A 25,960-nucleotide genomic window follows, 5' to 3' on the forward strand; every position below is an offset into this window, starting at 1 on the left:
ATGTAGGGAGAATGCTTTCAGTTGATTGGCTACAGGCACCCGGATGGGCCAGAGGGGTCGCTGGAGAACAACGAGTCCCTGAACGCTACACCGATCTACACCCACTATCCCTCGGGTAAGGGTGGCCTAATGAATACCTTACCCCGTGGACGCTCTGGCCGTGACCGGTTACGGCGAATCTGGGTCTGGGAGAAGCCGTTCTTTCACCCCCTCCTGCTAGCTACTTGGCTCCAGTTGGTGCTATTTTGCTGAGACTTGAGACTTTATTATCGATCTTGCAATGACGTATTGCTATCTATCTATCTATCTATCTATCTATCTATCTATCTATCTATCTATCTATCTATCTATCTATCTATCTATCTATCTATCTATCTATCTATCTATCTATCTATCTATCTCTCTATCTCTCTATCTATCTATCTAAATATCTTTCATCTATCTAACAGTTGTTTGTATCACTGAATCCTCCTCCTCGAAACTGTAATCCTTGCAGAGGATCTCCCTCTCGCTATCTGACATTTTTTGTAAATAACAAGTGACGAGCGGTACTAAGCCCCACCCTCCCAGGAAGGTAGTAGCCAATAGCTTTGACTTCTTAAAACCACACATATTTTCAGTTATGATTCAAACTCCCAATGTTAAAATGTGTGTTCAGAAAGGGCACGTCAGTCGCTCTTTAAGACTCGAGAGAGAGAAACCAGATGAGAGCACAAGGTCTACGATGTGGCCTTTGGAATTTGTGGCCCCTGTAACAGATTGAATGGGGTTAAAAGAGTCTATAAGATCCAAAATAAAAGAGTCTGTATGATCAACAAAAAAAGAAAAAGAAAAAAAGGTGAAGTCAGGGAATGGGAAGGACAACACACATGAATATTAAAATCACCAAGAATAAGCACCCTGTCATATTTGGGCATGACAACAGATAGATCACAAAACTCAAGAGATAGAAATAAAATGAATTGGGGGACCTGTAAATTAAACTGCAGAGTAAAGGGGAAGGGCCAGTGATTAAAAAACATATAAGCTTAAATGAAATAAAATTACCAAAAGTAACAGGATGGCACTTAAGACCTAATTTATAAAAAAAAAAACACTGTATCAGAGTGCCAGGGAATATGAAAACATGCAAAATCAGGGGAGTTAGCCTCAATCAGGGAACAGTGTCCCCTGGGGACAGCAATGTCTCAGTAATCACAAAAATTCCAGATTATTAGAAACATTAATATCATTAATGATAAAGGACTTATTACCAAGAGATCTCACATTCAAGAGGCCAAAATTGTTTGGTGTCAAAGCAGAATTAAAACCAAAACGGACGCAAAGTGCAGATATTTGCTCCAGATATTCGGTTGTTGTTGTTTCTGCGATTAGATAGTCGTGTGGATGAGAAGTACGGTGCCTAATAATAGTCTGTATGGGGGAAAATCCCGGCGAGAGGGTCAATAACAGATGAGGCCAGCAGAGGGAGCCAGTGGGCGGAACAGTACCGTTGAGTGCCACCACAGGTGGAAGCGGAGGCTCAGGGATGGAAGCACGGGCTGTAAACAGTCAGTCATGTGGAGAGGACTGTACGGCGTGCTGCAGGTGGGCCGCTGCCATCCGGCTACCCAGCCTGTTTGAGTAGACTCCGTCAGATCTGAAGAAGGAAAGACAATCCCAAAACAGATGAAAATTGTCAATAAAACCAATATTGTGAGCTCTGTAGATGGAGATGAGCCATGTGTGCAGTCTGAGGAGTCTGCTGAAAGGCCCCGTTCCACGGACCAGTGTTGGAATAGGACCTGAGCTAAAAACAGACTTTCCACAAGTACTTAAAAAGCTGAAAAGGTCAATAAAATCATTTTAGGTTAATTCAGAATGCTGACGAGCTGCATTGTCGGTCCCCACATGAACAATCACTGTATTGGTGGAGGACGGGACTGAGCGGATCAACCCCGGGAGTTTATTCAGGACATCAGGGACAAGTCCAGAAAGCCTGGAGCCGCATGACCGCAGGCTGACACTGGACGGTGTGAGCCTAAAAGAGCCTGTGTATTTGACTGTGACTGAAAACCTAGAAAGAAGGAAATTTATTCAAACAGACTGTTCTCAGGAGGTGAGGAAAGAGCTGCCCACCATTTTAGTTATTTTGTTGCTTGTCAGATTAATAAAGCCTACAGTTTTCAGAGCCAAGTATGTGGTCCTCTCTACCTCAACAAGCATATGTCATTATTCCATCATCATTGTACTGGATATTTTTTTTCCAGAGGAGGTAGGATGCCATAAAGATGCTCTGATGGGCCTTTTCAATGAGATATTTTCCTTCCTGTTAATAATGAAACAGCAAAAACACTGAATGTTAGACACTAATCCGCTGTTTTGGGAGAAATCTACAGTTAAGTAACCATGTGAAATGGTTTTGCAAAACTTCCACAAACCTTGCTATTATTGATTATATCTAATAATTCTGATATGTTAACAGGTATGGGAGGTCAGCAAACAAATAATGAAGAGCACTTCTAAATGGAAAGATGAGTCCTATTCTCAGTTATTGGTGGAATGGGGCCAGTACATTGACCATGACATAACCTTCACCCCTCAAAGCATCAGCAGAAGGGCTTTTGTGACAGGGCAGGACTGTCTGAGTACATGTGAAAATACAGATTCTTGTTTCCCAATTCAGGTAAACTAAAAACTCGACAACTTTTCCTGTCTGCTTGCTAACTACCAGTCTGTAATAACTAAATACAACAATTTATTTTTTTCTTTGTTACAGTCACATGACGTGTTGGAGGGTGGCAAAAGCTGCATGCCTTTTTATCGGTCCTCACCATCATGCTTTGCCAGTTTTGGGTCAAATATTAAAGAAGTTCTACAAAGGCAACAGATGAATGCCATCACGTCGTTCATTGACGCCTCTGCTGTATACGGCCACACACCAGAATTACAGAGGTCACTCCGCAACCTGTCTGGCGCCGATGGTCGAATGGCCGTTAACAACCGTTTCCAGGATCCAAAAGGCAGACCATACCTGCCTTTTGTACCTATTACCCCATCAGCTTGCTTTCAGGATCACCACGGGGAGAGAGTTGAGTGTTTTTCTGCTGGAGACAGTCGAGTCAATGAGGCTCTGGCCCTGACCTCCCTGCATACCCTGTGGATCAGAGAACACAACCGGATTGCAGAAATACTGAAAGGTCTCAATGGCCACTGGAGTACTGAGACTCTATACCAAGAGACCCGCAAGATCATTGGAGCCCTGCATCAGGTATGACAAAGAAATTGTTGCGGCGTCAACCTGCTATAATAAAAAGGCTTTTGCGCACATCCCCAACCCAACTAAATTGAAATTGGCGATCGATAATGTGATTTAAATGTCTTGATGCATGCTCAATAATCCTGGTAAGAAAATCAAAGAAGGTTGAATCAGTTCATCTGGACACAACATTTATTGAGAGAAACGTTTCATCATCATCTAAGTGACCACTTCAGTCTCAGCTGACTGCAGGTGTCCCCACTCTGATAAATAATACAGTGGCATAACGACCCAAACCAACAACCAGTTTCATATGCAAATATGGGTGTGACCATTAACTGCCGTTACAGTGGTCGTGTGTACCATTCACAGAGGATTAGGGAATGTTTGCAATCACAACATTGTAAGATGGCGACAAGTACTGCTGAGGAATGCTGGTTTGAACAGGGAGTCAAAGAGGCCATCTATGTGAAGAGGGAACGACCATACTTGAATCGAGGTGGGGGGGGGGGGGGCTAAGAGTACATCTGTCACCATCTTAAAAAATGCTGTGATCGCAACCATTCCCCAATCCTCTGTCAATAGTACACATGGCCATCGAAACTCTAGTTAATGTCACATCCATGTGTGCATATCAAACTGGTTGTTGGTTTAGGTTGTTATGCCACTGTATTGTTTATAAGGGTGGGATACCGGTAGTCAGTTTAGACTGAAGAGGTCACGTAGGACCCTGATACACCAGGCCGACGGATGTCGGGCTGTTGGTGAGCATCTGTGACCCTAGTTTTTGCAGTGTGTCCCGCACTGTTGGCACTAGTCGGACCCCTGTTAGCTAGAGGAGGCTCTAGTGTAGCGACCAGGACACATACCCACATCTGGCTACCATCCCACAGACACAGCTAATTCCATCTGTTGGGACGCCCGACCAAGCCGGAGGTAACACGGGGATTCGAACCGGTGATCCCCGTGTTGGTAGGCAACGGAATAGACCGCTACGCTACCCGGACGACAAACATTATTTTTGACACCTTCTGTTGCTGTCATATTCAAGACAATAGCTAACCTTGAATATACAAATCCTGAAGACTTGTTGTTACTCCTTTTAATGGTAACTGTTTGGTAGGACTTTCCAGGCAATACTGATGCATCATGAAGCACTTTACATCTTCAGCATAGCAAATGAGGAAGAGACCATGTAGAGGTGAATTGGAAGAGGATGTTGTTGTGTCTTACAGATAAATATGGCAGATCAAGCTCGGGAGAATCCATTACCAACACGGAGGAAACTCATTTCAGACACTTGTATCCGCGATCTCACCCTTTCGGTCACCACCCAAAGCTCATGACCATAGGTGAGGGCTGGAACCAAGACTGACTGGTAGATTGAGAGCTTTGCCTTCCGGCTCAGCTCCTTCTTCACCACAACGGTCCGGTACAACATCCACATTACTGCTGATGCTGCACCAATCCACCTGTCAATCTCCCGCTCCATCCTACCCTCACTCGTGAACAAGACCCCGAGATACTTGAACTCCTTCACTTGAGGCAACAACTCATCCCCAACCCAGAGGGAGCAATCCACCATTTTCCGGTAGAGAACTTGGAAGTGCTGACTCCCATCCCGGCAAACAACAAAACAATTTGGCCCTAAGTGGCAGGTAGAGCAAAGACTGTTTGTTACATTTATTATCTGGGCTCTTTATAAATAAGTATATTTACTGTTGGTCTCCAAAGTGGCTCTGGAAAGTATTTCCATCTAAATGTAATGTACATGAGTAGTAGTTTTTGTTTAAGCTAATATTACCAGGATTTGTTCAAACAAGGACAGAACTCTCAAATCCCATTTCTGTTGTGCAGAAATAGGCTGAGGAGGAGGCTCAGATCGGCAATCTGGCAACTCTGTCAAATGCCAGATGAGCTGGCCCACTAGTTGGCCGCAAGGCCAGCAATATGGAGAAATATGTGTGTGGAGGGTGGGATCGACTTGCTGGCCGCGGTCCACTTGCTGTTGGAACAGCCCATCTGATTGGCGGTTACACGATCCAAATTGTCAACAGGCTACTTATACTGAAAGGGGCCGGTGACACGTTGTGTTTAAAAACGCGCGGGAAACGTCAGCCATGCTGCTTTCATCCTTTATCAAGGTGCTTGGGAGGTCGCGCTACTGTCACGCCTGCCATTACTAAGCAGCCAGAAGTCGCGCGTGACACCAAACGTGACTAATGGTCCAATTCACAAGCAGTGTGCAGCGGTCTGTCGATTTGGCCATTCATGCGGAACAGTTGTGGTAATTGGCGGACTGGCCATCTGGAGCAGCGGGAGTTTTCCCGGTGGGCCGCTTGACAATTGGGGTCGATGCAATGTAAAATATTGTAACGATCACAGATACTAGACTCTCTAGCCCTTGGCTAACGGATCCGACCCTTTAGTCAACTGGTTTGCGTAGTCGCCCGTTGTGTGGGAGACCCGGGTTCGCGTCCCGGCTGTGGTGGTTCCCAGCTGCCCCCTGAATTTGCTACAATATAGATAACCCCAACCCCCACTTAAGTAGAAATAACCAAGTGTTGTGTGTTTGACTGGCCAGGTGAGTGGGCTGCCGGCCCACTGCGATTGAGTATTAAATCTGTCGGCCTCTCTTTCCCAGACAGCTACTTTGGGTCCAGTCCATTCTAACGTTTCCCGGGCCCTGCCCCTCCCCTGTCTCTGTTAAGGGGCGACATTTGGATAAATAGTAGAGTGGAGCAAGATGGACAAAAAGGTAAAGGTGGTGCTGAAAAGTGGAGAGAGAAGAAGTTGAAGTTCCTTGAGGCTGATGCAGCCAAATCTTTTAAAATAAATTACTCATTTGGTGCCGTTTCCCGTCAGTCATCTCAGCCTAGTGAGCCTGAAGGCACTGGCAGCAGAGAGCAGAGAGAGCCGCCCACTGAGCCCAGTGATATTAGTTCACCTGCTAGTCAAGGTTTTGCAGCTAAAGCGGTAAGACAGAAGACAATATGGATAAGATAAGCAATGTTTGGGTTTGGCTAGCTGAATATTTAGCTATATTGGGTGCTTTTTGTTGAAGCAAGCACTCGTCAGTGTCACTTATTGTGAACCAACCAGTCACAGCCTGGATTGGGCAGGACATTAAAAATAAGGTTGAAGTGCTACGGCAAACTTTTGAAATGTTGGAACTCATAGACCCTTTTACAGCTGATGTCAAAAATAGCGCGCGGATTTAGGCAACGGAAGTGGCGTGGTGAAGCGGCGAAGAAGAAAACCATGCCTGGAGAAATGGCACAAGATGAGACTTTTACTGGGGGCAGTGTGCATACAGGATTGGTGTCCATAATCAAATTCTGGATACAGTTGCTTCCATCAGCGATTTCTGAGTAATGGCACTTTGTATGCTGACATGGCTCTTCTGGACCCTAAAAACCTTAGTCAGCTAACATCCAGTGCCAATCAGGGTTTGAAGAATACACAACCAGGACTATGGAGGATCATGGACCTGAAGGAAATGAAGACGAGGTGGAGATTGGGAACAGGAGCTGCTCATCTTGCAAGGACTGTCCAGTGTGAGGCTACCGTATTCTTGGTCAGTACAACCTATTGACCGACGCATACCACATCCTGGGCCTTGTTTACAAGTTCCTACTGACCCTGTCAGTAACCCGGGTAGCTTGCGAGCGGAGCTTCTCTACTCTGAAATTCATCAAGAGGAGGCTCAGGAGCACTCTATCTCAACAGCACCTGGAGGCTGTTATGCTCATGGCTACTGAGCGAGACGTTTTAATGGCCCGGGACAGTGACCTGGTTATAGACGGGGTTGCTGAGAGAAGTGAGCTGCTGCAGAAATTGCTAATTTAAGGAGGTAGGAAGTGTTTATTTTTATTTTATTTTATGACTTCCCCAGTCTTTTCACCAGCACATTTCTTCCTGTATTATTTGTTTTACTGGTCAGATGGCTCCAGAGATTCTTGCCACCTTGCTGCCAGTGCCTTTCTGCCAAAATGTGCTCCTTCTAGCCAGCCTCCTCCTAAGAGTAACACATTCCCTTGTTCTATTTTACATCTATTTTACTAAAGTTATTGTTATAAATATTGTTCAGTAATCTTATTTACATAAAGTGTGGCGTGGTTTGGGTGGGAGGTGGTGTGTTGCCGGGGGGGGGGGTAGTGGGCCAGGCCAGTCTGAGTCAAAAAGTCCAGGGCCCTCTGGTGCAGTCCATCCTTCAAGCCCGAGAAAAATAAGGGAGAATTTCACCAACTGATCCAGGAGCTTCGTCTGTATGATAAGAAGATCAATGCTTATTTCAGAGTCGACAAAGACCAGTTTGACTTTCTTCTGAGAAATATTGGCCCAAGTATCAAAAACAAAGCTTCTGCTGTGAAACCACCTCTCCAGCACAACTGCTCTGCGTTTGTCTGAGGTAGTTAGCAAAAGGCAATGTGGATTTATTTTTTTCCAAACAGATAATCTGAAATTCTTTCAAAGTCGTAGACAGACCAACAACCCTTTTGCCAGTGATCTGGTCTATGCATTTGGGTTGTACCTGCAAGGATGGTTTACCATTAATTTGAACTTCTCTACCAAGCAATGAGTGGGCTACCTACAGTGCATCCGGAAAGTATTCACACCCCTTCGCTTTCCCCACATTTTGTCATGTTACAGCCTTATTCCAAAATGGATTAAATTCTTTTTTTTTCTCATCAATCTACACACAATACCTCATAATGACAAAGTGAAAGAGGTTTTGTAGAAATTTTTACAAATTTATTAAAAATAAAACACTGAAATATTGCATGTACATAAGTATTCACACCCTTTGCTATGACACTCAAAATTGAGCTCAGGTTGATCCTGTTTCCACTGATCATCCTTGAGATGTTTCTACATCTTGATTGGAGTCCACCTGTAGTAAATTCAATTGATTGGACATGATTTGGAAAGCACACACCTGTCTATATAAGGTCCCACTGTTGACAGTGCATGTCAGATCAGAAACCAAGCCATGAAGTCAAAGGAATTGTCTGTGGACCTCCGAGACAGGATTGTATTGAGGCACAGATCTGGGGAAGGGTACAAAAAAATTTCTACAGCTTTGAAGGTCCCGAAGAGCACAGTGGTCTCCATCATTCGTAAATGGAAGAAGTTTGGATCCACCAGGACTCTTCCTAGAGCTGGTCGCCCAGCCAAACTGAGCAATCGGGGGAGAAGGGCCTTGGTCAGGGAGGTGACCAACAACCCGATGGTCACTATGACAGAGCTCCAGCGTTCCTCTGTGGACATGGGAGAACCTTCCAGAAGGACAACCATCTCTGCAGCACTCCACCAATCAGGCCTTTATGGTAGAGTGGCCAGACGGAAGCCTCTGCTCAGTAAAAGGCACATGACAGCCCGCTTGGAGTTTGCCAGAAAGCCCATAAAGGACTCTCCGACCATGAGAAACAAGATTCTCTGGTCTGATGAAACCAAGATTGAACTCTTTGGCCTGAATGCCAAACGTCACGTCTGGAGGAAACCAGGCACCTCTCATCACCTTGCTAATACCATCCCTACAGTGAAGCATGGTGGTGGCAGCATCATGCTGTGGGGATGTTCTTCAGCGGCAGGAACTAGGAGACTAGTCAGGATCGAGGGAAAGATGAATGGAGCAAAGTACAGAGAGATCCTTGATGAAAACCTGCTCCAGAGCGCTCAGGACCTCAGACTGGGGCGAAGGTTTACCTTTCAACACGACAACGACCCTTAGCACACAGCCAAGACAACGAAGGAGTGCCTTCGGGACAAGTTTACCAACTGTGTTTCTCCGGCTGGCAGTCTGGAAGGAGACCCCTCGCCACTTTCGTGACAAGGCGAATCCAGGCCGAACCACTGCTTTTTCCCACATACACCCAGAGACGCATTCATGTGACGAACACAAGCCGACTCCGCCCCCCTCCCAAAGACAGCGCTGCTAATTATTGCTGCTTCATCGAGTCCGGCCATAGTCGAATCTGACGAGACTGGGGCGCGAACCCCGGTCCCCAGTGGGCAACTGCATCGACACAAAGCCGACGCTTAGACCGCTACAGCACCGCGGACCCCAGAACATTACTGAAACACAAGTTGAGCATAAATATAAACAGTCCCATAAGTCCTTGCACTCCCACAGTGTGGAGCCGCCAACAGTTGGAGTGACCGCCTCCCCTGGTTGCTACATAGCCCCCACCTGAGGGGTCAGTCATCCCCATCACCCAAAACAGTCGCTCAAATGTCCAGGGGGCTGTCACTTGCGAACAGGCTGCCCAAAGCACCATGTGCCATAGGCCCTCCTCCATCGCACTCCGGAGCCAGCCCGAGCCCGGTGGGTGCAGGAGTCGCAGCAGTGCACGTGCAGCTCCACGACGCATCAACAGCCAGGCCAGTAGAACTGCCTCTGGAGGCGGTGGAGGGTCTTGGTGTTCTCGTAGTGCCCCGCCCCACCAAGCCATGGACCATCAGGAGAACCTGGGGATGGAGCACGTAGGGAACCAATAGCTGTAAGAGACCACTCCCTCATCCGGGAGCTTGCCACCTGCGGTACACCAACCCGTCGTGGAGCTCAAAGCTGTCCCACTGCAAGTGGTAGGCCCCCACCTTGGGCCCCAGCACTGACACCTCCATCCACTCAAGGTGCTGCCCTGTCTCCAGCCAGCCCTTCACCAGCACAAGGGCCATGTCTGCCTCCTGCTGCGGCATGGACAACAGGAACAACCTCTCCTCGTTGCTGGTGGTCTTGACGTCTGCCACTGTCGGCGTCATCTGGCACTTTAACATACAGGCCTGGGTTTTGTTATTATTTCTGTTAAAACATAAAAGAAATGTGCCTTTCAAGCTGACAGCCAGTTTTGATGGGCTCGATTGTTTTAGTGGAAATCTGTAATTCACTGGTGATAATCTGTTCAAAGTTAAAAAGATTCTATTAAACAAAAGTATTTGAATTTAAATATACTTCTCTTGTGTTAATTTTACATCAATTCTGTGATTTTACATTTAAATATTCATTATTACAAGTTTCAGTCTTAAGAAGAAAGCGATTAATTGCCATTAACCACAGTAAATTGTGCAATTAGTTGGTTAATTTTTTAATCGATCAACAGCCCACTAAAATCTACCCTGGAGGCTGCAGCGAGGGCCTCCACATGGCTTTGGATCAGGAGGAGTGATCTGTGGGCCAGTGCTGCTGGGACCCAGCCAGGGCCTGAGTAGCCCTGGCTGGGTCCCCCGAGAGAGGGTGTATGATGTTGAAAGACCTGAAACACCCGAGGACCTCAGGAGCCATCACTGATGAAGTGTCCCAGTGCATCCTAGGATGTATCTGTGAATCATATGATAATGGCACTCTACAAAATATCACAAAACCAGTACATACTAATAATGCTGTACATTTTATTTATTGATCCATCTCAAAAAAACAAAAACGTTTTGCTTTACTATGATATCTCCTCTCTTTTCAACCTCCAGATAATAACCATGAGAGATTATGTTCCCAAAATTATTGGCCCAGAGGCTTTTGATCATTATATTGGACCCTATGGGGGATACGATCCGTCTGTGAACCCTTCGGCCTCAAATGTGTTCCCGACTGCAGCGTTCCGCTTTGGCCATGCCACTATCTCCACGACCCTCAGGAGACTCAATGAGAGCTTCCAGGAACACGAGCATTTCCCCTCCTTAAGAGTGCACAACACGTTTTTCAGTCCATGGAGACTCGTCAAAGAAGGTCAGTGTGCTCAGTATGAAGCCTGGTGATGAAACCAGCATCACAGCTCTTCTTCACCACTGTAGCGCTTTGTAATCCAAGCAGTACTTTAGGATTTTAGCACACGAAATTAATTTTTAGCTCGCTTGATGTGTTTTGTATGCAGTATATCATGTATGCTTATTTTAATGTGGCAGTATACCTTGTAGGGTGTTTAGTATGCAGTATATTATGTATGCTTATTTTAATGTGGCAGTATACCTTGTAGGGTGTTTTGTATGCAGTATATCATGTATGCTTATTTTAATGTGGCAGTATACCTTGTAGGGTGTTTTGTATGCAATATATCATGTATGCTTATTTTAATGTGGCAGTACACCTTGTAGGAAAGGCAGTTGGTCCTGATGACATACCTGTGGAGGTATGGAGGTGTTTAGGAGAGATGGCAGTGGGGTTTTTAACTAGATTGTTTAACACAATCTTGGAAAGTGAGAGGATGCCTGAGGAGTGGAGAAGAAGCATACTGGTACCGATTTTCAAGAACAAGGGCGATGTGCAGAACTGTAACAACTACAGAGGTATAAAGTTGATCAGCCACAGCATGAAGATATGGGAAAGAGTAACAGAAGCTAGGTTAAGAGGAGGAGAGGTGATGATTAGCGAGCAGCAGTATGGTTTCATGCCAGGAAAGAGCACCACAGATGTGATGTTTGCTTTGAGAATGTTGATGGAGAAGTATAGAGAAGGCCAGAAGGAGTTACATTGTGTCTTTGTAGATTTAGAGAAAGCATACGACAGGGTGCCGAGAGAGGAGGTGTGGTATTGTATGAGGAAGTCAGGAGTTGCAGAGAAGTATGTAGGAGTGGTGCAGGATACGTATGAGGGCAGTGTGACAGTGGTGAGGTGTGCGGTTGGAATGACAGATGGGTTCAAGGTGGAGGTGGGATTACATCAAGGATCAGCTCTGAGCCCTTTCTTGTTTGCTATGGTGATGGACAGGTTGACGGACAAGATCAGGCAGGAGTCTCAGTGGACTATGATGTTCGCGGATGACATTGTGATCTGTAGTGAGAGTAGGGTGCAGGTGGAGGAGAGCCTGGAGAGGTGGAGGTATGCACCGGAGAGAAGAGGAATGAAAGTCAGTAGGAGCAAGACGGAATACCTATGCGTGAATGAGAGGGAGGACAGTGGAGTGGTCAGGATGCAAGGAGTGGAGGTGACGAAGGCATATGAGTTTAAATACTTGAGGTCAACTGTTCAAAGTAATGGGGAGTGCAGAAGAGAGGTGAAGAAGAGAGTGCAGGCAGGGTGGAGTGGGTGGAGAAGAGTGTCAGGAGTGATTTGTGACAGAAGGGTACCAGCAAGAGTTAAAGGGAAGGTTTACAAGATGGTAGTGAGACCAGCTATGTTGTATGGTCTGGAGACAGTGGCACTGATGAAAAGACAGGAGGTGGAGCTGGAGGTGGCAGAGATGAAGATGATAAGATTTTAATTGGGAGTGACGAAGAAGGACAGGATTAGGAAGGAGTATATTAGAGGGACAGCTTAGGTTGGATGATTTGGAGACAAACCAAGAGAGGCAAGATTGAGATGGTTTGGACGTGTGGAGGAGAGATGCTGGGTATATCGGGAGAAGGATGCTGAATATGGAGCTGCCAGGGAAGAGGAGAAGAGGAAGGCCAAAGAGGCAGAGGTGGAAAAACCCGGTCCAGAAAGTAAAAACCCTAACCGTGTCTTTACTCCATCCATGTATTAAACCAGCTGATTTGGGAAACTAGTTGGTGCAATCTGATGGTTTAGAACGTGGGTGGATCTGAGACCCTTGAAGCTGAACAAATGTAGGGATGATACATTTGGGAGTACCAACAGCCCGTGATTGTATGGGCTGTTGGTACTCCCAGTTGTATGAGGTTCTGGAATGCCATTGTGGGAGGCTGAAATGGCGGTTCCGATCCTGAAGGAGTGTCCGGAGTAATGAATGGGAGAAATGCCAGACGAGGACAGTATGTGGCAGAAGTGATGGTGGAACCAGAATCGAGTAGCCACTTGTCCGTATTCAGTGATGAAAAGAGGGTCTGTCGATATTACGGTCTGAGATTTCCGGAATAGCAAGTAGTTTGTGAGGGTCTCGAAAGGTTTTCCGCGGTGCTTGGAGTTTGAAGTGAAAGAAGGGTGTAGGCCGACTGGATTGATTGGTTTTTGTGTGCTTTGAGGTGTCATCTGAGACGTAAGATGGGTTTGAAATGCAAAAAATCACTGCCCAAGGGAACGAACGCCAGCCAGGATGACTGTCGGAACCGCCGGTCTGCATGGGCTAGCAGTTAGCTTAGCCCACTCCGGTTCCACGTCCTGTCAGACCGCCCTCGCCGTTTCCACCTCAGGCGCAGCTCCAGGCAGAGGCCGTGGTCCCCGCGCCCACCGGATGAAGCAGACCAGAGTTTGTTAAGTAGTTCCACCACCGCGGAACTACAGAAGACTAGAGTCTAGCTAGTGACTTAGGGCCCTGTTGTGGTGGTAGTACCAGGCACCTTCCATTGGCATTGGCATAGTGAGCAGGGCTGAGTGTAGACCTGAATGAGGGAGTTCAGGTAGGCGGGAGCCGTCTTAGTTGCTGTTTTGTAAGCAAGTGTCAGGGTTTTGAATTTGCTGCGACTGGGAGCCAGTGGAGGGATATGACCAGCGGAGTGACGTGTGCTGTTTCGGGTTGGTTGAAGACCAGACGCGCCGCTGCGTTCTGGATCATCTGCAGGGGTCTGAACTTACATGCGGGAGACCTGCCAGTAAGGAGTTGCAGAAGTCAGTGCATGATATTACAAGAGCCTGTAATAATAATAATAATAATGATAATAATAATGATGATAATAATTAATAATGACTTTATTTATAAACACTTTTCTAAAACAATGTTACAAAGGGGTTTACAAAGAAATAAAACCAGACAAGGTAAAAATAAGAGTAAGACGGTGGGGTACCTGCTGTCACTGTATTGTTTATAAGGGTGGGGACACCTGCAGTCACTGTATTGTTTATAAGGGTGGGGTACCTGCTGTCACTGTATTGTTTATAAGGGTGGGGTACCTGCAGTCACTGTATTGTTTATAAGGGTGGGGTACCTGCAGTCACTGTATTGTTTATAAGGGTGGGGGTACCTGCAGTCACTGTGTTGTTTATAAGGGTGGGGGTACCTGCAGTCACTGTGTTGTTTATAAGGGTGGGGACACCTGCAGTCAGGTGAGACTGAAGAGGTCACTCAGCCGATGATGAAACATATCTGTACATTGTGTCCAGATGAACTGAATCAACCTTCTTTGAGGGTTTCTAATTACAGTCAATCAAAGACGGTTGGATCAGTTCATCTGGACACAATGTTTATTAACAGATACGTTTCATCATCATCTGAGTGACCTCTTCAGTCTCACCTGACTGCAGGTACCCCCACCCTTATAAACAATACAGTGACTGCAGGTACCCCCACCCTTATAGACAATACAGTGACTGTAGATATCCCCACCCTTATAAACAATACAGTGACTGCAGGTACCCCCACCCTTATAAACAATACAGTGACTGCAGGTGTCCCACCCTTATAAACGATACAGTGGCTGCAGGTACCCCACCCTTATAAACAATACAGTGACTGCAGGTACCCCACCCTTATAAACAATACAGTGACTGCAGGTGTCCCCACCCTTATAAACAACACAGTGACTGCAGGTACCCCACCCTTATAAACAATACAGTGACTGCAGGTGTCTCGACCCTTATAAACAACACAGTGACTGCAGGTGTCCCCACCCTTATAAACAACACAGTGACTGCAGGTGTCCCCACCCTTATAAACAATACAGTGACTGCAGGTGTCTCCACCCTTATAAACAACACAGTGACTGCAGGTGTCCCCACCCTTATAAACAATACAGTGACTGCAGGTGTCTCCACCCTTATAAACAATACAGTGACTGCAGGTGTCCCCACCCTTATAGATAATACAGTGACTGCAGGTGTCCCACCCTTACACACAATACAGTGACTGCAGGTGTCCCTACCCTTATAAACAATACAGTGACTGCAGGTGTCCCCACCCTTATAAACAATACAGTGACTGCAGGTGTCCCCACCCTTATAAACAATACAGTGACTGCAGGTGTCCCCACCCTTATAAACAATACAGTGACTGCAGGTGTCCCCACCCTTATAAACAATACAGTGACTGCAGGTGTCCCCACCCTTATAAACAATACAGTGACTACAGGTGTCCCTACCCTTATAAACAATACAGTGACTGCAGGTGTCCCACCCTTATAAACAATACAGTGACTGCAGGTGTCCCCACCCTTATAAACAATACAGTGACTGCAGGTACTCCACCCTTATAAACAATACAGTGACTGCAGGTGTCCCCACCCTTATAAACAATACAGTGACTGCAGGTACCCCACCCTTATAAACAATACAGTGACTGCAGGTGTCCCCACCCTTATAAACAATACACAATATTGTAAGATAGTGACAGATGTACTCTTACCCCCCCCCCCCCGGTTCAGGGCTGGCCATTCCCTCTTCACATAGATGGCCTCTTCGACTCCCCGTTCAAACCATCGTTCCTCCCTATCAAGGATGTGCACATCCTCATCCTTGAAAGAGTGGCCACTGGCCTGTAGATGGTGTAGGCTGTGTAGATGGTGTAGACTGTGTAGACGGTGTGGACTGTGTAGATGGTGTAGACTGTAGAGTCCTGGTCTGATGTGTTAGCTCTCCTGTGTTGTGCCATCCTCTTGGCCAGCATCTGTTTAGTTCCCTGATATACAAGTCACGACAATCCCCCTGGCACTTAACAACGTACACCATATTGCTCTGTTGGTGCTGGGGGACCTGGTCTTTGGGGTGGACCAACTTCTGGCACGGCGTGTTTTGGGGTTTGAAAGCAACTGAGATGCGGTGTTTGAAAATACGAGACTTAACTGTTCCGACACTCCTATCACATACAGTAACACCACTGGTTTCCACTCGAGTCAGTTGGCCTGATTTCGTCTGAGATGAAATCCATGCTGAAGAACAGGTGAGTGGATGGATGGTGTTGCTCGTGCGGTAGCTTATTTATAGGAATGCCGGAAGTGGTGCGGTTGAGGTGTGGTCCTGCTCCTGAAACCCGTTAGATAAGCTTCAAGTAATAGCCCTTTTAATCTTTGTATGTCTGAACTGTGGCTCTTGCAGTAACAGAGCCTGTAGCTGACGTGACCAGCAGCCCGACCCTCTGAAGGTTTTGCTGAACGTGAACCACAACAGACATAAGTAGGGGCGAACTTTAAACAAAGTTTTTCACACTGCAGTGACTTTTTGGGGAACAGTTCTGGGCCACCATTTTCTGATGGCTCAACTGTTCGGTTGATGCTTGTTGCTGATACGGATGCTATTGTGGTGCTGAAGTGGTCAATTTGTAAAAAAGGTTTCAAGGGGGTTGGTGGGGTATATTGGGGACAACTATCCTTGTGGTGGGTGGGTATGTTGGGGAGGGGGTGGTCTTCAAAAAAAAACAACCCCACAATCACCTTTCACTGTGGCCACAGGCAACCTAATCATGACAAATGTTCTTACACAACGTGTATTTAGAAACTACACAAGTGGGCCAAGAAAAACACAGGTATGGTTTAGTTTTGTGATTAGACGCCCCTCTACTTAATGCTCCCGGTAAGTCGACACTCTTATAGTTCGGGCCGTCTTAAGAACAGAATTAGAAAATAATGGAATTAATCGAGTTTAACGTGTTAAGAACTCATTTGATTACAATATTCAGTAACGATACCGCCCATAGACCACGCGGCATGCAGATCTGCAGTATGGCTAGAATGTAAAGCTCAGTAGAAGATGTGTCCACACATGAGGACACTGGGACACATCACGTAGAGGCAGAAGGGGCAGGGGGGAGGGATCACTGCTCGACTAAAGGGGGCCGGTTGGCGGTTAGTCGAGCGGTTAGCGATACCGCCTCGTGGTGCAGTACAACCCCAGATCGAATCCCGCAGCGGGCGGAAAGATTTGCTCGGTTACATTGGTGGCAGCGGAAGGATCCGGAAGTGTCCGGAAGCGTGCCGATCCTCAGACGTTTCTTCGGAGCGCGGGAATAACAAAGCGCGGGGGCGCGCCCCCAGGAGAAGGTGACTACTGTAACCCACAGAAAGACTCCCGGCCGGTCGCCAGGGGGTCGGCCCCTGTAGTCGAGCGGTTAGCGATGTCGCCTCGTGGGTCTTTTTGTAGATTGCAGTAGGTTTACAAAGGTGGTGCTTATCTAATAGGGGGGATGGCACCCCCCCTACACCCCCCCCCCCAGATCCCGTTGATGTGTTAATACGTTTATTTCTTTAGGAAATGATAAAGTTATTCACATGCATTGTAAATATCTGCTCCTGCCACAAACCCAAGTTGTTTTATGAGTTGTCGTCTCATCGTGTTGGTCTTGACAAGGCACGCCGCTGTTCTCTGTGTGCAGGTGGACTGGAACCGATCCTCAGAGGTCTTGTAGGAACTGCTGCAACCGCTGTGACCTCTGACCAGCTGATAGCAGAGGAGCTGACAGAGAAGCTGCTGGTCCTCGACGCACCGCAGAAGATGGACCTGGCTGCGCTGAACCTGCAGAGGGGACGAGACCACGCACTCCCTGGTCAGGCCCATCACCACACTCCCCCACGGGCACGGTTCTGATCCGCCATGACACGTGGCCCGCTCACATTACAGTGTGCGCGGGGCGCGAACGTCCAGCATCTTCCTGGTGGAGGCATGTGATGCACCAGGGAGCACCACAGGTGGTTTTTCCTACAACTTTAGGTCAAACCACGCCCAACTGCTCTGTGACGAATGCCCTACCCTTAACCTAACCTTACCTTAATCTCAACCTAACCTTACCCTCAACCTAACCTAACCTAACCTAACCTTACCTTACCCTCAACCTAACCTTACCTTACCTTCAACCTAACCTAACTTTAACCTAACCTTACCTTAACCTAACCTAACCTTACCTTACCCTCAACCTAACCTTACCTTACCTTCAACCTAACCTAACTTTAACCTAACCTTACCTTAACCTAACCTAACCTTACCTTAACCTCAACCTAACCTAACCTTACCTTACCTTCAACCTAACCTAACCTTACCTTAATCTCAACCTAACCTTACCCTCAACCTAACCTAACCTAACCTAACCTTACCTTACCCTCAACCTAACCTTACCTTACCCTCAACCTAACCTTACCTTACCTTCAACCTAACCTAACTTTAACCTAACCTTACCTTACCCTCAACCTAACCTTACCTTACCCTCAACCTAACCTTACCCTCAACCTAACCTAACCTAACCTTACCTTACCCTCAACCTAACCTTACCTTACCTTCAACCTAAACTAACCTCAACCTAACCCTACCTTACCCTCAACCTAACCTAACCTTACCTTACCTTCAACCTAAACTAACCTCAACCTAACCCTACCTTACCCTCAACCTAACCTTACCTTACCTTCAACCTAAACTAACCTCAACCTAACCCTACCTTAACCTCAACCTACCCTTACCTTAACCTCAACCAAACCTAACCTTAACCTCTACTTAACACTTACCTTAACCTCAACCTAACCTGACCTTAACATAACTTTACCTTAATCTCAACCTAACACTTACCTTAACCTAACCTTACCTTAACCTCAACCTAACTTTACCTTACCCTCAACCTAACCTTACCTTACCTTCAACCTAACCTAACCTTAACCTTACCTTAACCTCAACCTAACCTTACCCTACCTTCAACCTAACCTAACCTTACCTTAACCTTAATCTCAATCTTACCTTAACCTATCTTAACGTTAACCTAACCTTACCTTAACCTAACCTTACCTTAACCTCAACCTAACCTTACCTTCAACCTAACCTAACCTAATGTAACCTTACCTTAACCTTAACCTCAATCTTACCTTAACCTATCCTAACCTTAACCTCAACCTACCCTTACCTTAACCTCAACCAAACCTAACCTTAACCTCTACTTAACACTTACCTTAACCTCAACCTAACCTGACCTTAACATAACTTTACCTTAATCTCAACCTAACACTTACCTTAACCTAACCTTACCTTAACCTCAACCTAACTTTACCTTACCCTCAACCTAACCTAACCTTAACCTTACCTTAACCTCAACCTAACCTTACCCTACCTTCAACCTAACCTAACCTAACCTTACCTTAACCTTAATCTCAATCTTACCTTAACCTATCTTAACGTTAACCTAACCTTACCTTAACCTAACCTTACCTTAACCTCAACCTAACCTTACCTTAACCTCAACCAAACCTAACCTTAACCTCTACTTAACACTTACCTTAACCTCAACCTAACCTGACCTTAACATAACTTTACCTTAATCTCAACCTAACACTTACCTTAACCTAACCTTACCTTAACCTCAACCTAACTTTACCTTACCCTCAACCTAACCTAACCTTAACCTTACCTTAACCTCAACCTAACCTTACCCTACCTTCAACCTAACCTAACCTAACCTTACCTTAACCTTAATCTCAATCTTACCTTAACCTATCTTAACGTTAACCTAACCTTACCTTAACCTAACCTTACCTTAACCTCAACCTAACCTTACCTTACCTTCAACCTAACCTAACCTAATGTAACCTTACCTTAACCTTAACCTCAATCTTACCTTAACCTATCCTAACCTTAACCTCAACCTACCCTTACCTTAACCTCAACCAAACCTTACCTTAACCTCTACTTAACACTTACCTTAACCTCAACCTAACCTGACCTTAACATAACTTTACCTTAATCTCAACCTAACACTTACCTTAACCTAACCTTACCTTAACCTCAACCTAACTTTACCTTACCCTCAACCTAACCTTACCTTACCTTCAACCTAACCTAACCTTAACCTTACCTTAACCTCAACCTAACCTTACCCTACCTTCAACCTAACCTAACCTTACCTTAACCTTAATCTCAATCTTACCTTAACCTATCTTAACGTTAACCTAACCTTACCTTAACCTAACCTTACCTTAACCTCAACCTAACCTTACCTTCAACCTAACCTAACCTAATGTAACCTTACCTTAACCTTAACCTCAATCTTACCTTAACCTATCCTAACCTTAACCTCAACCTACCCTTACCTTAACCTCAACCAAACCTAACCTTAACCTCTACTTAACACTTACCTTAACCTCAACCTAACCTGACCTTAACATAATTTTACCTTAACCTCAACCTAACACTTACCTTAACCTAACCTTACCTTAACCTCAACCTAACTTTACCTTACCCTCAACCTAACCTAACCTTACCTTACCTTCAACCTAACCTAACCTTAACCTTACCTCAACCTCAACCTAACCTTACCCTCAACCTAACCTTACCTTACCTTCAACCTAACCTAACCTTACCTTAACCTTAATCTCAATCTTACCTTAACCTTAACCTATCTTAACGTTAACCTAACCTTACCTTAACCTTAATCTCAATCTTACCTTAACCTTAACCTATCTTAACGTTAACCTAACCTTACCTTAACCTAACCTTACCTTAACCGCAACCTAACCTTACCTTAACCTAATCAAACCGATAACTAACCTGTTTCCATGCAAACACTTTTGTCAGACGGAAGCTGGGCAAGGTTTGATCTAAAGTTGGGTGAAAAAAGTAATCACTCCAAAGGGTGGACTATATGAGAAGCAGGTGATGGCGGGGCTGGTGTAGGAACCAATCAAATGCCCTCTTTTCCTTCCCTTTATGGAAGCGCACGCTGCACTGCGAGCACACTGCTAATTTGGTGATGGAGGTGAGGGCGTGCAGTCCAGAGCTTTCCACACAGCAAGGTTCTTCTAAGAAGAAGCTAATGTCAGTGCACGAAGTGCAGAATCACTCGGAAAATATGCACCGCATTTTATTTAAAGTAGGACGACCAAGGCCGTCATTTTGACGGGTTTAGATTTTCAAAATTTAATAACGTTGTGGGAAAAAAAGATACAGACCTGCCGCTCCCTGAATGCTCCTAAACTTGCATTTAGTTGCATTAAAATGAGTTTTAGATCAATTACACAAAAAAAGTTATGATCGGACCTAGCTAAAACGACCATGAGCGGTCAAAATTGGCGCTCGTAATTTGCGGCGTCACCGTGTGCGTCATGTCAGTATTTATGACGTGTGTTGTCGCGTCATTTCCTTCGTGAAGTTCATTGCTCTGTGCTAGAAACACGCTAGCGCCCACCAGTGGAGAGAAATAGTCTAAACTTGACTTGTGATTATGTCCAACATGTCTGGTTACAGACGCCGTTACAGATGCACCATGACTACCACCGAGGCGCTGCAGTATTTACAGGCGTTGGACAGCGGCCATTTTAAATTGTTTGAAAAATAGTATTAAAGTTGTTAAAATGTTAATGTTGGTGTCAGTTAGTTTCACAACAGTTACACACTGACATCTGTAATGCATTAATGTCTCTACTGGGTATTTATCTTGAAACAATATAGAGTTTAAACACCGTGGCGGTCATTTTGACCGCCCACGGTCATTTTAGGTAGGAGGGAAATCCCGGTCTTTCTAAGTGTTAACTAATTATCAGTAAGGAACAATAGGATAAAATGTGTAAATATGAGATGCTATTGAGGAAGTATCTTATCAAACAACACATAATCTGATTTTGATTTGTTAGTTTATAGGCCAGTGACGCCACCAGACGACAGTGGACAAGTGGTTGGAGATGTGACATTCTGAAACACCACCACTGATTCAGCTTCACACCAGTCTGCATCAGTATAGCCCACACTGTTTCAGCCACAAAGCCAGGAGGGCCAAAGCCCAGGGCGTCAATGTTCTCTCTCTCTCTCTATTAAAAAGAGAAGTGTGTCTGCGTGGCGTAGCGGTCTATTCCATCGCCTAGCAACACGGGGATCACCGGTTCGCATCCCCGTGTTACCTCCGGCTTCGTCGGGCGTCCCTACAGACACAATTGGCCGTGTCTGCGGGTGGGAAGCTGGATGTGGGTATGTGTCCTGGTCGCTGCAGTAGCGCCTCCTCTGGTCAGTCTGGACGCCTGTTCGAGGGGGAGGGGGAACTGAGGGGAATAGCGTGATCCTCCCATACGCAACGTCCCCCTGGTGAAACTCCTCACTGTCAGGTGAAAAGAAGCGGCTGGTGACTCCACATGTATGGGAGGAGGCATGTGGTAGTCTGCAGCCCTCCCCGGATCAGCAGAGGGGGTGGAGCAGAGACCGGCATGGCTTGGAAGAGTGGGGTAATTGGCCAAGTACAATTAGGAGAAAAAAGGGGAAAAAAGAGACAATTTTTGTATTTAGGAAAAATGAAGAGAATCTTAATCTTCTTCACATGTTGTTTGAGAACGTAAGCCACTGATTCTAAAACAGAGCCACACTTTAGAAGTTGAAAGCCCAGTCAGGTGGACGGGAGGAGGTTCTTTCAGGTTTAGAAGTTGAAAGCCCAGTCAGGTGGACGGGAGGAGGTTCTTTCAGGTTTTAAAGTTGAAAGCCCAGTCAGGTGGACGGGAGGAGGTTCTTTCAGGTTTTAAAGTTGAAAGCCCAGTCAGGTGGACGGGAGGAGGTTCCTTTCAGGTTTAGAAGTTGAAAGCCCAGTCAGGTGGACGGGAGGAGGATCTTTTCAGGTTTAGAAGTTGAAAGCCCAGTCAGGTGGACGGGAGGAGGTTCTTTTCAGGTTTAGAAGTTGAAAGCCCAGTCAGGTGGACGGGAGGAGGATCTTTTCAGGTTTAGAAGTTGAAAGCCCAGTCAGGTGGATGGGAGGAGGATCTTTTCAGGTTTAGAAGTTGAAAGCCCAGTCAGGTGGACGGGTGGAGGTTCTTTTCAGGTTTTAAAGTTGAAAGCCCAGTCAGGTGGACGGGAGGAGGTTCTTTTCAGGTTTAGAAGTTGAAAGCCCAGTCAGGTGGACGGGAGGAGGATCTTTTCAGGTTTAGAAGTTGAAAGCCCAGTCAGGTGGATGGGAGGAGGTTCTTTTCAGGTTTAGAAGTTGAAAGCCCAGTCAGGTGGACGGGAGGAGGTTCTTTTCAGGTTTTAAAGTTGAAAGCCCAGTCAGGTGGACGGGAGGAGGTTCTTTTCAGGTTTAGAAGTTGAAAGCCCAGTCAGGTGGACGGGAGGAGGATCTTTTCAGGTTTAGAAGTTGAAAGCCCAGTCAGGTGGACGGGTGGAGGTTCCTTTCAGGTTTAGAAGTTGAAAGCCCAGTCAGGTGGACGGGAGGAGGTTCTTTTCAGGTTTAGAAGTTGAAAGCCCAGTCAGGTGGACGGGAGGAGGTTCTTTTCCGGTTTTAAAGTTGAAAGCCCAGTCAGGTGGATGGGAGGAGGTTCTTTTCAGGTTTAGAAGTTGAAAGCCCAGTCAGGTGGACGGGAGGAGGTTCTTTTCAGGTTACAGCATAATGACAGGTTGCTGTGCATCTGCATTACATTATCTCATAGTACTTGTTTTTAACTTGTACACATCAGCGTTGTGCACCGATGTCTTTGGGGATGTGGAGGTGTACTTGTGGGGATATGGAGGTGCATTTCCTGCGGGGATATGGATGTGTATTTGTGGGGATATGGAGGTGTATTTGTGGGGATATGGAGGTGTATTTCCTGTGGAGATGTCGAGGTGTATTTGTCTGTAGGGATATGGAGGTGTATTTCCTGTGGGGATATGGAGGTGTATTTCCTGTGGGGATATGGAGGTGTATTTCCTGCGGGAATGTGGGTGTGTATTTGTGGGGATATGGATGTGTATTTGTGGGGATATGGAGGTGTATTTGTCTGTGGGTAAATGGAGGTGTATTTGTCTGTGGGGATATGGAGGTGCATTTCCTGCGGGGATGTGGATGTGTATTTGTGGGGATATGGATGTGTATTTGTGGGGATATGGAGGTGTATTTGTGGGGATATGGAGGTGTATTTGTGGGGATATGGAGGTGTATTTCCTGTGGAGATGTCGAGGTGTATTTGTCTGTAGGGATATGGAGGTGTATTTCCTGTGGGGATATGGAGGTGTATTTCCTGTGGGGATATGGAGGTGTATTTGTCTGTGGGGATATGGAGGTGTATTTGTCTGTGGGGATATGGAGGTGTATTTGTCTGTGGGGATATGGAGGTGTATTTGTCTGTGGGGATATGGAGGTGTATTTGTGGGGATAGGGAGGTGTATTTGTCTGTGGGGATATGGAGGTGTATTTGTCTGTGGGGATATGGAGGTGTATTTGTCTGTAGGGATATGGAGGTGTATTTCCTGTGGGGATATGGAGGTGTATTTCCTGTGGGGATATGGAGGTGTATTTGTCTGTGGGGATATGGAGGTGTATTTGTCTGTGGGGATATGGAGGTGTATTTGTCTGTGGGGATATGGAGGTGTATTTGTGGGGATAGGGAGGTGTATTTGTCTGTGGGGATGTCGAAGTGTATTTGTCTGTAGGGATATGGAGGTGTATTTGTTTGTGGGGATATGGAGGTGTATTTCCTGTGGGGATATGGAGGTGTATTTCCTGTGGGGATATGGAGGTGTATTTGTCTGTGGGGATGTGGAGGTGTATTTCCTGTGGGGATATGGAGGTGTATTTCCTGTGGGGATATGGAGGTGTATTTGTCTGTGGGGATGTGGAGGTGTATTTCCTGTGGGGATATGGAGGTGTATTTCCTGTGGGGATATGGAGGTGTATTTCCTGTGTGGATAGGGAGGTGTACTTGTCTGTGGGGATATGGAGGTGTATTTGTCTGTGGGGATATGGAGGTGTATTTCCTGTGGGGATATGGAGGTGTATTTCCTGTGGGGATATGGAGGTGTATTTCCTGTGGGAATATGGAGGTGTATTTGTCTGTGGGGATATGGAGGTGTATTTCCTGTGGGGATATGGAGGTGTATTTGTCTGTGGGGATATGGAGGTGTATTTCCTGTGGGGATATGGAGGTGTATTTCCTGTGGGGATATGGAGGTGTATTTGTCTGTGGGGATATGGAGGTGTATTTCCTGTGGGGATGTGGAGGTGTATTTCCTGTGGGGATATGGAGGTGTATTTCCTGTGGAGATGTCGAGGTGTATTTGTCTGTAGGGATATGGAGGTGTATTTCCTGTGGGGATATGGAGGTGTATTTGTCTGTGGGGATATGGAGGTGTATTTGTCTGTGGGGATATGGAGGTGTATTTCCTGTGGGGATATGGAGGTGTATTTCCTGTGGGGATATGGAGGTGTATTTGTGTGGATAGGGAGGTGTACTTGTCTGTGGGGATATGGAGGTGTATGTGGATGTGCCTCCGCCTACTTAAGTGACAAAAAGTGTACAAAAATGGAGTGCGTTGTGTACCTGTATGAAAACAGGGCCCTATGGCTGAGTGAACAGGCCGGACCTGTAAGGCCAGACTGACCAACCAGCAGCAGGGTTTTGTTTGACAGACTGACCAACCAGCAGCAGGCACTAGTCGGACCCCTGTTAGCTAGAGGAGGCTCTAGTGCAGCGACCAGGACACATACCCACATCCGGCTTCCCACCCGCAGACACGGCCAATTGTGTCTGTAGGAACGCCCAACCAAGCCGGAGGGAACACGGGGATTCGAACCAGCGATCCCCATGTTGGAAGGTAATGGAATAGACCGCCACACCACCTGGACGCCCTCCCCAGACGAATGTTTTTGCTTAGACAATTTGGAAGTCTACAAACAACTGCCACTGCCCACATGAAGAAAGGAAGGGATAGCAACCCATCTCCTTCACCAGGGCGCAGCTCTTGACATCAAACAACATGGTAAAGGAAACGTACGTAGATCCACATACCACTACCACTGGAGGTCAGAGTGCAACGGCAACTCAGACACCCATTCCAGTGGAGAGAGACACACTCCACCTGCAGAGGAGGAAGAGAGGCAAGCATATGGAGGAAACTTCCATCCATCCATTACCCGGGCCACTTATCCTGCTCTCAGGCGCAAAACAAAACTGCTGCTCCCGGCTGTTCTCCCCGTGCCTATTAGA

The 25,960-nt window shown here is 46.3% G+C and overlaps 1 protein-coding gene across 1 annotated transcript in view; it reads left to right on the plus strand.

The window, feature by feature from the left end:
• Positions 1 to 25,960, plus strand: part of tpo (thyroid peroxidase) — a 57,279-nt gene that overhangs the window by 25,519 nt on the left and 5,800 nt on the right. The window contains exons 4-7 of the mRNA XM_056295468.1: positions 2,465 to 2,665; positions 2,759 to 3,250; positions 10,706 to 10,964; positions 17,431 to 17,601. Coding sequence (XP_056151443.1) covers positions 2,465 to 2,665; positions 2,759 to 3,250; positions 10,706 to 10,964; positions 17,431 to 17,601 — 1,123 coding nt within the window. The remainder of the gene's footprint in view (positions 1 to 2,464; positions 2,666 to 2,758; positions 3,251 to 10,705; positions 10,965 to 17,430; positions 17,602 to 25,960) is intronic.

Source organism: Lampris incognitus, chromosome 16 (assembly GCF_029633865.1).
Source record: "Lampris incognitus isolate fLamInc1 chromosome 16, fLamInc1.hap2, whole genome shotgun sequence".
Taxonomy (NCBI): domain Eukaryota; kingdom Metazoa; phylum Chordata; class Actinopteri; order Lampriformes; family Lampridae; genus Lampris; species Lampris incognitus.